Consider the following 12,287-nt stretch of genomic DNA (forward strand, 5'->3'; position numbering starts at 1 on the left):
CTGCGAGACCTGCTGAGTTCCTCCAGCATTTCTGTGTTTCTACTGCAATCACAGCATTTGCAGACTTGTGTGTTTCACATCATAAAGGACCTCCCTATCAGCCTGGTCACAACCTCTTCTCACTGCTCCCTTCAGGCAAAAGGTACAGAAGCCTGAAGACCAGCACATCTAGGTTTAAGGACAGTGTACTTCCAACAGATTTCATACTCTTGAACCTCAACGTGTTACACTAATCGTGGACTATTCTGACACCACTATTCTAAGTTTTTTTTTCAGATTTCACATCTATGGCCAGAGGACATACATGACATCACATACAACCCTGAGATTCCTACTTCCTGTGGGCGCAGCAAATTTACCACTAATTGGTAATGCAAAAAAAAACTCTATACAGTATAAACATGTAAACAAATGAGATAACAAATGTAAACAAATAGACTGCAATACAAAGAGAACAAAAGAAAATCAATAAAGTGCACAAGTAAGAGTCCCTAAATGAGTCTCTGATTGAGTTTGATGTTGAGGAGCCTGATGGTGGCAGGACAGCAGCTGTTCCTGAACCTGGCAGTGTGAGTCTTGTGGCACTCCCACAACCCAGATTCAAAGCAGAATGAAGATATTATTCTCAGTATCCTGGTCAATGTTCATGTCTCTCTCAACAAGAACTGATCTCTCGATTGTTTTCAGGTTGTCGTTGCGAAAATTAGCAGCTATGTATCCAACATTATAGCACTGAAAATGCTACACAAATACTTAATTGGTTGTGATGCAACTTGGGATACTCCAAGGCAATGAAAGATAGTGGGGGTAGTATTGAAAAAAATTAGATGTAATTACTTTCAGATGAGGCGGAGTTTCACATTCACCTCATCCAATCTGAGATGCATTCAGTGCGCTCAGTGTGGTCTCCCCACACCCCCCCCCCCTCCATTCATCAGTGTGATCAAATGGAGATTGGATGACCACATTGGCAAGTACCTGAGCCCTGTTTTTAAGTGCAAGCTGGTATGTTATTTTAATTCTCCTTACCATTCACAATTCAGAATCAGAATTTATTGTAATGAATATATCACAAAATTCATGTTTTGTGGTAGCATTACAGTGCAAACATTTATATACACTACATTACAAAATTAAATAAATAAAAATAATGCAAGAAAAATAAAAAGATAAAGTATTGTCTCTGGTTCATTGTTCATTCAGAAATCTGATGGCAGCAGGGAAAGAAGTGTCCTTGTGCTGCTGAGGGCTCGTTGTCAGGCTCCTATATTTTTTCCTGATGGTAGTAGTGTGAAGAGGGCATGGCCTGGATGGTGGGGGTCTTTAAAGATAGAGGCTGGTTTCTTTAGACACCACATCTTGCAGATGGCCTCCATGGACTGAAGACTGGTGTAAGTCATGTTGATGTTAACAACCCTCTGGGTTTATTCTTGTCCTGAGAGTTGACGCATCCATATTAGACAGTGATGCAACCAGTCAGAATGCTCTCCTGTCGAAGTTTTCCAGAGTCTTAGGTGGCATACCGAATCTCTTCAAACTTCTCATGAAGTTTGTGAGCTGGCAAATCTTCTTCATGATTGCATCGATATTGGGGTGGCATGGTTGGTGCAGTGCTTAGCACAATGCCTTAATAGCACCAGTGATTGGGACCGGGATTTGAATCCGGGCTGCCTGTAAGGAGTTTGTACATTCTCTTCGTGTCTATGTGGGATTTTCCCCAGGGGCTCCGGTTTCCTCCTACTGTTCAAAATGTACCGGGTAGGTTCATGGGGTGTAATTGGGCCGCACAGACCCGTGGGCCGAAATGGCCTGTTACCGTGCAGTACGTCTAAATTTAAATTTAAAAATATTCCCAAAGACATGTCTGACCTTGGCCTTTTCCATGGGCAGGGTGAAGCCAAACATAGATTTGAGGAACATTTCAAATTCTGCCTGTGTGCCTTAAAACCCAACGGTATAAACATGGATCTTTCCAAATTAAGGCAACCCCCATCCCGATCCAGTTCCATTGTTTCTGTCTGTCCTTTCCCTCCTCCTGTTCTCACTTTCAAACCTTTTTCACTCCATACCCCTGCGGTCTCTTCATTTGCTTCTTTCTCCATCTCTCCCACCTTCTCTTGCCTCATTTCTGATCATCTCTTCGCCCCTCCCCCCCCCCCCCCCCCCCCCCCCGTGGTTCCTCCCCCCCTCCCTCTTTGGTCTCGGGAAAAGATCCCAGCCCAGAATATTGTCTCTCCATGGATCCTGCCTGACCTGTTGAGTCCCTCTAGTTGTTCATTGTTTGCTCAAGATCCCAACTTCTGTAGTTATGGTGTTTCTCAGCTGTAATTAGTTTATGTTTTCTATAATTAAAGCTGCAATTAAACACTTAAAACTTAAATAAACTACTACATTGCTTCCTTTACCTTTCAGTCTCTGGGCTAACAAATCTTGATAGGACTCCACTAGGGATGAGGTTTTTTGCTTAATTAGCAGGTACGTGATAAATACATCACAATAATTGAGGGTGATCCTATGGGAACAAATCTTACATTTTTATGTTACTTTTCACATCCCTTTCAGGAGGTGCCACACAAATGCTTTATAACTACTGAAGCACTTTTGAAGTGCGGTCACTGTTGTAAGGCCAGGAAACGTATTAGCTAATTTGCACGTTACCACAAGCATCAATTGCGATAATGACAAAATCATCTGCTTTCATGAAGTCGAGTGAGGGAAAAATGTTGGACAAGGCAATAGTGATAACTCTCCTTGCACAGTCACTGGGGAATCAATCCCCTGATATATTTCACTCAGTGAAAGATCCGGCCATTTTTTTAAAATGAATCCATGACTTATGGTTTTACCACACTCCCTTGAAAATCAATTCAGTCAGATCAAATCAATTCCATCTGTTGTCTTCACTCATTGTGTGAAGAACCTTCTGAAACTCATGCTACATTTCTCTTTATTACTTTGCACGTATGATCTCCCCATCTCTTTGGTTCCTGTGAGCGAAGATACACGCAAATATTTTAGGTGCATTTTTTCATGTTCATGTCAAGGAGGGACATTAAGGTTGATAAATGGAATGTTTGCTATTTTATGAAGCGCCCTGAGGTTGCAGCAAGATGTAGAATAATCCACCATCTATCAAACTCAACAATGGGCTTGGAGAAGCATCTTTCATGCAATTTGAAATGTTCCTGATTTTCTAACAAGCCATCTTGCAATCCTTTTCCAGAGTTGACAAACAGATGCAAAATGGTAGTATTTGGACTGCGTGCCCATCCTTATTCGACTAGAATGAGATGCCCTTCACAAAGTCTCCGCAGAGACTAGAGTCTGCTGCAGGAGACTCAATAATGTATACAGTTACCTGAATCCAGCAGCTAGCCTGAGTTATCAGGCAGCAAATGGGTGCTGATTTATTCTCAGGTCCCTTAGCAAGCCTGGCCTGTCCTATCCCTCCCTGGACATCCTCAAGCAGGAGCTGGTCAGTCTACTCCCTGGGCTGCCACATCATACACAGTGAAGCTACTCAAAGGCAACTTCGGAGCATTCCAAGACTTTGGCAAGAATGATAATTTGTGATTTGGAGGGAATGATGTCCCCTACCACTTAATTCAAGAAACCAACCATGGAGAGGTGAGGGGGAGAAGGAGTTGAAGGTTGTGGGAAAGGAGGGTCCGGAGAAGGAAAGATATGAGTGGCTGGAGTAGGCTGTTTGGTGAGAGCTGACAAGTTGTGAGTAGAAATCTGGAAAATTATTTGTGTGTGTGTGTGTGTGTGTGTGTGTGTGTGTGTGTGTGTGTGTGTGTGTGTGTGTGTGTGTGTGTGTGTGTGTGTGTGTGTGTGTGTGTGGGGGTGGGTTTGATTCTGTGCACACCTGTGTGCATGTCCATGTACGTGTGTGTGCATGTGGGTAGAGTGTTTGAGGGGATGTGTGTCCAATATGTGTTTTAACTCAGCCCCAGGAGAGGAGCCAAGACCTGATTTGACCTGGTTGCTCCATTCTGTTGGGCCAAGCAATCAATCTATTGTCCATGCCACAGGTTTGGCCAGCAACCATAAAGCTGAAAGAAATCGCACACAAGCATGATTCACGCTTCAAAATGAAGTTGAGGCCTGGAATACCCGGGTTGCCCTGGTGGTAATCATGACATGAATGGATCCTCCAGCAGAGACATATGAAAATTGACTGCCGCACAAGAAATGATTTTATTGTTGTACAGGTACTTCTTACAAAATACACTACAATTATGGCATGTATCAAGTTAAATTAATAAAGATATGATAAATACAAAAGATAGATAGAAAGATAATATTCACTTGCCACAGTGAAAGATGGAGGCAAGGTTAGCATAATGGTTAGAACAGCAATATTATAGTGACAGCAACCCAGTTTCAAATCTGACATTAAGAAGTTTGTTCATTCTCCTGTGTCCGTGTGGATTTCGTTTCTTGGCTCTGGTTTCCTTCCATGTTCCATGTAATGATGTATGGGGCTGGGAGATTAATTGGTCACATGGCTACAACTGGATGAAGAAGGCTTGTAGGCTGGAAGGGTTTGTTACTGTGCTGTGGTTCTAATTTAAAAAAAAAATGGCATTACAGTAGTGAAGGTCCAAGAGCCTGATAGTTGTTGGAAAGCAACTGTTCTTGAACCTAGATGTGCTGTTCTTCAGGCTTTCGCAAGCAATGAAAAGAGGTTGTGAGCAGGGTAATGGGAGGTCCTTTATGATTTGGCTGCCTTCTTGAGACAGCACCTCACATGGATGGGAGGTTGGAGCCTGAGATGGACCAGACTATGTTATCCAGGAATTACCCAGGCTATGATATAACCAGTCAATATACTTTCCAGAGTGTAGAAGTTTGACAGAGTTTTCAGTGACATGCCAAAATTACACAGGCCTCATAGAAAATAGATATTGGTGTGTCTTCTTCATGGTTGACTCAATGTGCTGGCTCCAGAAGAGGTCTTCTGAAATAAGGACTCTCAGGAACTTGAAGATACTCACCCTCTCCACTTCTGTCCCATCAATGCAGACAGCTGTATAGTCCTTTGGCGAACCATTGGTCTTGAGAGGAAGGTTGTTTTTCTGGCCCCACGCAACCAGATTCTCCACTTCATCCTGTATCCTGACTCATTATATTTCCAATTTGTGTAACGATGGTGGTGTGGTCAGAAAATTTATAGATTGCGTTGGAGCCAAATACCTTCCCCAGCTAAGAGTTACTTCTGAAATGTCAGCACGGATGAACCGAGAAGCATGGGCTCCATTTTGTATTCAGCAACATCTAATGAACAGCAAGCATGCTAAGTAACCAGTGGGGATGTTTTTAATGGTACTTGTCATGGTTTGAATCCTGGCTGAGCCAACTGGAACCATTGTTTCTTTTGAATGGGACCATGCAATCAATGTATTATATTCATCTGACTAAGTAGGTTCAGATTATCAGTTTCATTCCTCACCCAAAAGATAAAACCCCACACTGCATCACTCCCACAGAGCAAATCTAAAATCAACTTTAAGAATATCAAGCAAGGAATAAATACTTGCTGGAATAATGGAAACCACTTCCTAGCTCCTCTCCAAAATGATACCTTGAGACCTTTTACTTTCATGTGAGAGATCGGGCAGCGTCGCATCCAAAAAAAAATCACCTCCAACAATCACTTGTTGAATGTTTGCTGAGATCATTGTGGTCAAGCCTACAGTGTTCCTTGAATGCATGGCCTTTTGAATGAGACATGTCAATGCAGTCACGAAGAGGGCACACCAGCAGCTATATTTCATTAGGAGTTTGAGGAGATTTGGTATGTCACCAAAGACATGGTAGGAGGAAACTGGAGCCCTGGCGACACGGACACGGGGAAAAACGTACAAACTCTTTACAGGCAGCCCGGGATTCGAACTCTGGTTCCGATCACTGGAGCTGTCAAGGCGTTGTGCTAACCTCTGCGCCAACCGTGCCACCCCAATATTGATGCAATCGCGCAGAAAACTCGCCAACTCATAAACTTCATGAGAATTTTTTTTTTGAAGACTTTAAACTTCATGAGAAGTTTGAGGAGATCTGGTATTTCAACAAAGACTCTCGAAAACTCTACAGGTGAACCGCGGAGAGTATTCTGACTGGTTGCATCACTGCCTGGTAGGGAGGTGCCAATGCACAAGACTGGAAAAGGCCACAGAGGGTTGTGAACTCAGCCTTCGCCAACATGGGCATTAGTCTTCACTTCTTTAAGAGACGGTGCCTCAAAAAAAGCAGCTCTAACCCCAAGAACTATCACCACCCAAGCTACGCTTTTTTCTCACTGCTACGATGGGGCAGGAGGTACAGGAGCCTGAAGACGTGCATTCAACATGACAAAAACAGCTTCTTCCCCTCTGCCATCAGATTTCTGAATGGACATGAACCACAGACACTACCTCACTTTTTCTTTTTTTTGCACTAATTTTTTTTAAATCTTGTGTTTACGCAATTGTAATTTATAGCAATTTTGTACCTGTAATGTAAATACTGCTGCCACCAGACAACATATTTTGTGACACACGGTCATGACAATAAACCCGATTCTGATTACTGAGTTGTTACAATGCAGAAGGAAACCATTCAAGCAATGAGTCAATTCCAGCAATCCATTCATTCCTGACAGCCTTGCCAGTCATTGTCTATCAAGTATCTATCCAATTTCCTTTTGAAAGCATTGATTGATTTTGCTTCTAGTACCATTATGGATAGTGAATTTCAGATTGTAGCTACTTTGTATCCCTTACATCTGCTTGATATCTCATGTGCTAAAGGTTACATCTTAAACTATTTGCAAATGGCTTCTCTCCATTTACCCTACATAAATCAGTCATGAATGAGTTTCTACCTACAGGAGTCACAGCTGGCTCCTTACCAAAGAACAGGAACTCACCATTCTGCCCCTCTAACCTACTCAGTGCTATTAAGTTCCCTTGACTGGAAATATCTAGGGATGAGAACAGGTTTCTTATGGTAGGGGAGTCTAGGACAAGAGGGCACAACTTCAGGATAAAAGGGCATCAATTTACAGCGGAGAGGAGAAGCAATTTCTTTAGTCAGAGGCTTGTGAGTCTGTGGAACTTGTTGCCACAGGCGGCTGTGGAAGAGATGTTATTGGATGTGTTTCAGGCAAAGATTGGCAGGTATTTGATTAGCCAGGGCATCAAGGGTACAGGGAGAAGGCCGGAGAGTGGGGCTGAGTGGGAGGATGGATCAGCTCATGATGGAATGGCGGATCAGATTTGATGCTCCTGTATCTTGTGATCATCTACTATTAAGAAACATTTGATACGCTTTCACTTCGAATCTTAACAATGATTTTAACTCAAACTTACAAATAATTTAAGCTTTCAACAGTCATCCCACTGCAGTCACACTTTCTACTCCATGTGTTCGAAAACATGAACCTCCAAATTCAAGGACAGTACTTTTCCTGCTGTTATCTGACTCTTAACATGAATGGCTCTCGGGCGGCACGGGGTGGGGGGGGGGGTGCAGCGGTTAGTGCACTGCTGTTAAACCACCGGGTTCGAAGCCGGCACTGTCTGCGAGGAGTTTGTAGGCTCTCCCCACGACTTTCCTCTGGGTGCTCTGGTTTCCCTTCCATCCTCCAAAACCTCACTGGGGGTTGAAGGTCGATTGGGCGGCGCGGGCTGGTGGGCCAGAAGAGCCCTGTTACCATGCGGTAAAAAAAGATGATGCCCTCGTGCTGCACTTTTTTTTAAACACTACTTTCTTCTCTACCCTGCACCATCCTTCTGTTCTTTTCCCTATCGTCCGGGACGTCTCACCCCTCCCTTCAAGGATGTCTCACCCCTCCCTTCAAGGATGTCTCACTTATGGGTATTGCTGCAAGAGTTGACTTGGCTGGGTAGCACGCAGATGGGAGCTTTTTTTTAAAAAAACTGCATTTGGATGAATAAACACAATTCTGCTTTCTCCCAGATGTTCTTTTTCACCTCCTCTCTCTGAAACCAAAGCATCCAGCGAAGGAAAAACGGGCTAATCCAATGCATCAGTTCTAAGAACGGTACATTTGTTGTTATTGGACGATATATCGCCTCTCCTCCCATCCCCGATTCTTCCGGGCTGTCAAAAAGGGGGAAGATTGACAGCCACAGCTCGCTGAACAATACACAGCCACGATCGAGACATGGGGACCCTCCTCGGTTGGAAAAGCCCACGAGTCCAAGCCCAGGCGAGAGGGCAACAGCCCCCAGGATCCGCTCGCCCCAGCGTCGCGGTGAGTGTCTCGACTCCTTCAAAGCCCCGAGCGAGGAGCCTCCTGCCCCCCCCCCCCCCACCCCCCCGACCAAGGTCAACGCGAACGCCTGGTGTGTAGCGATCTGTAAGGTCCCGCAAACCTGGCCCATGAAGAGCCCTCCCTCTGCTCGCGTTCAACTCGGAGACCCCCAACTCCTCCCCCCCCCCCCCCCCCACCATCACCACTTGCCCCGCCGCCGCTTTTTACCTCTGGGGGCAAATTGCGAGTCGGGGCGAGAAAACTCAGCCTGAGTTCCCTCACTTCAGCCAGACTCCCACCCCGAATCCGACCTGTCCTCTTAAAAGATACTGGTCTCGCCCCGTTTCTTATAGAGGTGAAAAATCCCAATCTAACTCGGGGAAGCATTTGCAGAGAATAAACGGGAACGTTTCTTAAAATATCAGCATCTGATTGATTGTTGCAATATTCCATCCCAGAACATCGACGCTGAGTTTCATTGGATGGAGGTTGGTCTCTGGGATGGGTCCAACAAGTGAACAACAGTCCCTAAAAGTGCATTTCAGTGTTAAAACTTAAAAACTCATTAAAACTTTAAAACTCATTAAAACTTTAAAAACTTAAAACTCATGGAGAAACATCAGGGAGCGTTTGAACGGATCCCCTTCTGCCTCTGTCTGCAGGGGAGGAGTCGGGTGGGGGTGCGGCCGAGAGTAGACAGTAGGACACTTGAGAGAAAATTACAATAATTTCCGTTCTGTGGTTTACTTACAAATGAACACATCCTGTCCTTTTGTCAGGCCCGGGGCGCCTGCCAGGCGGCCCGTCTGTAGCAGCGCTGTCTAAAGAAAGAATGTTGCTTTCTCCTCCCAACACATACAAACTCGGCCCATTCAGATCCACTCTTTCTCTCTCTCCCGCTCTGCTTCCTAAATATTGCCCCCCCCCCCCCCCATCCCACACTCTGTATCCTGATCTAGACCGAGCCGACGGCTTTTTTGGGTGGGTGGGTGGGTGAGGGGGGGGGGGGTGGATTTCATTTACATCCTCTAACTGAAATCTTTTGAGCCTTTCCTCTGTGTTGCTCGTCCCTCTCATTCTTCTGAGCATCAGAAGTCGAATATGTTAATTATTGTTGACTCTTCCAATTGTTAAACATTCCCAAGCGCTTATTGTTACTCCCGCCCCCAGCTCTTGGACATGTTGGGAGATTTGGTCAGATTCCAACATATCATCTTTTGCATTTGCAACCCAAAAAAGCATCATTTCAAGGAAACGTGAAAACTGCTAAGTGCTTTGATCCACTTGTTAGACCAAGCCCAGGTTGAGAGAGATACATGTATATAAATGCAGCAGAGCATTTAAGACGGATGGCGATGACCAACCCTCCCATGGTTTGAATAAAAGTAAAATATCCTCTTTCCCCCCCCCCCCCCACACCCCTTCACCCTCTTCTCCAGTACTCTGATCTTGACTGCCATTGCCTCAACTGTAAAGCCTTTCCCCCCACCACCCTCGTCTCCAGTACTCTGATCTTGACTGGCATTGCCTCGACTGTAAAGCCTTTCTTTTAACTAAAAAGGCTGCTCCAGCCTTCAGCCTGGCCAGCTACACGCTCAAATCACATTCGCTTTCTGTTACACGGGATCCCAGGATCTCCCCCACCACCACTCCCAGCCCTTTAGGGGGTTGCTTGCTGTTTTCCCTCATCCTGTTGTTTATAATCAGGCCCCTGGTTTTACAGCAGCCCTAATAAATCAAACCCCATTTTTTATTACATGGGATTCTTAGTTGTTTTTTTATGAGTGTTTCGGAATTCAGTTGTGTGATGTTTTTGCTTTCCCAGAGTTTGCCAGCAATGACCTTTGATAATACATGTATAAAATCCATTGGATTTTGTGGAGTGGTTCTTTGAAAATATATCTTCCAGAATCATTTGGATCCTATTTTCATAGAATTCTTCCAATGAATATTTTGTCTTGTTTGTTAATGAGCACTGCATAAATTATTTGAATTCCTGCATATAATTCTAAATTAAAGAAACCATTATTACCAATGTAGTGTTGGTAGTCTGGTCATGTTAATGTAGTAATGCTCCAGTTGATGTATAAATATTATACTTTGAAGGAAAGAATAATGAATGCTTTTATATACATCAATTGGACATGTTTTCACAGGTCTGCCATGAGTCCTATTATTGGATAAATGCCATCTTGGGGAATAGTAGATGCGTAGACTGTAGCACAGAAAGAGGCTCTTTGGCCCATCGTGTCCATACCAACCATTTTGCCCATCTGCATTGATGACCCCTTGTAAATTGACTGTGTCTGCTTCCAGCATCATTCACCATCCACTCACCCAAAAGCCCTATTTGCCTGTCGATGTAAATTCAATAGGATCCTTCCCACATATATAACCATTCCAAAATTTGAATTAAAATGACTTTTTTTTTTGCCCGGAGCAACATGATTTGAGGTCAGAAAATGATTCTGTTGAAATTTCATCCAAAAAATCTTCCTAACTAATGTGCCCATAGAAGTTTCAGAATCAAGTGTAGCTTTTAACATTTTTTATTCCTCCAAACAGCCTATTGGAGAATTAGATTTTTGCAAAACCAGTCATGTGCAATTCTTATTCATACTCATTGGTCCAAATACTCTCCTCATATTTTTCAGAAGATCAAAGAGTTCTACAGCCCTTTGTCCGTGGGAAAAAAAAAGACCCATTTGCCTGTATAAGGCTCATATCCCTCGAAATCATTCCTATCCATGTACCTGTTGAGACTTTTTTTGGGTAAATATTGTAATTGTAACTGTCTCTATCACTTATTCAGCCTACTCACCATCTTCTGATGCCCATCAAGTCCCCTTTCGATCTCCCCCCTCACCTAAACTTTATGCCCTCGACTTTTTGACTTTTCTACCTTGGGAGAAAAACCTGTAACCATTAACTATTCATTTGAAATGTGTAATTTGAACCATCATGTGGGACCCCATTAATGTCATTTATGCCATTAATATTAAAAGATTTTAAAACATGTTGCCAGAAATTATTTTAAAATGCAAATCTTTTAGGATACATTAAGAAAAATTGGACAATTTATCACTCAACTGAATAAACATTTGAAATCACCTCCACTATTTATTCCAAGGCAGACAAGGGCCCCCAGATTTTGCTGGGACAAGTAAACTGAAGACAGAAACATTGATCGTTATTGCATTATCCTAGCATTCCACTAGAATCAAGCAACCATTGTGTGAGTGGTAACCCCCAACTTATTTTACTAGCTCCAGAAGAGATCAGAGAAGTTTATTGTTCCAAAACATCATGCTGGGCAGATTTCATTTTGATGCTACAATTGATTTTGAGCAATGTGACTATCACTTAGTTTTGGACTCTTGCGGGGAGTCTTTCATTCTTACTTTTCCCTCGTCCCCAGAGCTTTCTACAAAAAGGCTGAATCTCATTGGGTTGATACGCTGCGCACTGTAATCTATCAGCACCGTTGCAGTGAATCGGAGAAAAATGAACTCTAGTTTATTATATGCTTTTCACAATCTTGGGACATTCTTAATCACTTGAAAACAAGTAAAGCACCTTTGAAGTTCAGTTGGTATCGTTTATATAGCAAAACATACACCCAATTTGTACAGAGTTAAAACACAATGCCTGAGAAATTCAGCTGGTCAAACAATGTACTTTATATAACAGAGATACTTAACAAATGTTTGGGCTTGAGCCCTTCAATAAGGTATGAGAAAATGTAGGCAGGTGCCCGAACACAATGGTGATGGGAGGGAGGTCCAGGGCAAGGAGAACAGTCTCTAAGGAAGCAGGTAATAGGTGGATAAAGGAGGGAGGGCACACCAACAACCAGGGGGAGGAAAGATGCCCCTGTGAGTAGAAAGGAAAGGGGGTGGTGGAGAAAACAAGATAAAGAGAGGGAGGGAGAATGGAGAGTAGGCTAACAGGAATCAGAGAAGTCGATGTTAATGCCATCTGGTTGGAGAGTGTCCAGACAGAAAATCAAGTGTCGTTCCTCCAATTT

The 12,287-nt window shown here is 43.6% G+C and overlaps 2 protein-coding genes across 12 annotated transcripts in view; one reads left to right on the plus strand and one right to left on the minus strand.

Moving 5' to 3' along the window:
- LOC138743191 (uncharacterized) overlaps window positions 1–9,338 on the minus strand; it is a 61,185-nt gene extending 51,847 nt beyond the window's left edge. For both annotated transcript variants that reach the window (XM_069898136.1, XM_069898137.1), the window contains exon 1: window positions 9,012–9,338. In XM_069898136.1, coding sequence (XP_069754237.1) covers window positions 9,012–9,337 — 326 coding nt within the window. In that variant the 5' untranslated portion in view covers window position 9,338. The remainder of the gene's footprint in view (window positions 1–9,011) is intronic.
- Window positions 8,172–12,287, plus strand: part of spry4 (sprouty homolog 4 (Drosophila)) — a 122,220-nt gene continuing 118,104 nt past the window's right edge. For 6 of the 10 annotated variants that reach the window (XR_011344704.1, XR_011344709.1, XR_011344708.1 and 3 more), the window contains exon 1: window positions 8,215–8,260. The gene's annotated coding sequence lies outside the window, so the exon portion shown is untranslated. Of the gene's footprint in view, window positions 8,261–12,287 lie in introns of all 10 variants that reach the window. The other 4 variants (XR_011344710.1, XM_069898132.1, XR_011344713.1 and 1 more) reach the window with 3 other exon arrangements.

The sequence above is a fragment of the Narcine bancroftii genome, chromosome 9, assembly GCF_036971445.1.
Source record: "Narcine bancroftii isolate sNarBan1 chromosome 9, sNarBan1.hap1, whole genome shotgun sequence".
Classification (NCBI taxonomy): Eukaryota; Metazoa; Chordata; class Chondrichthyes; order Torpediniformes; family Narcinidae; genus Narcine; species Narcine bancroftii.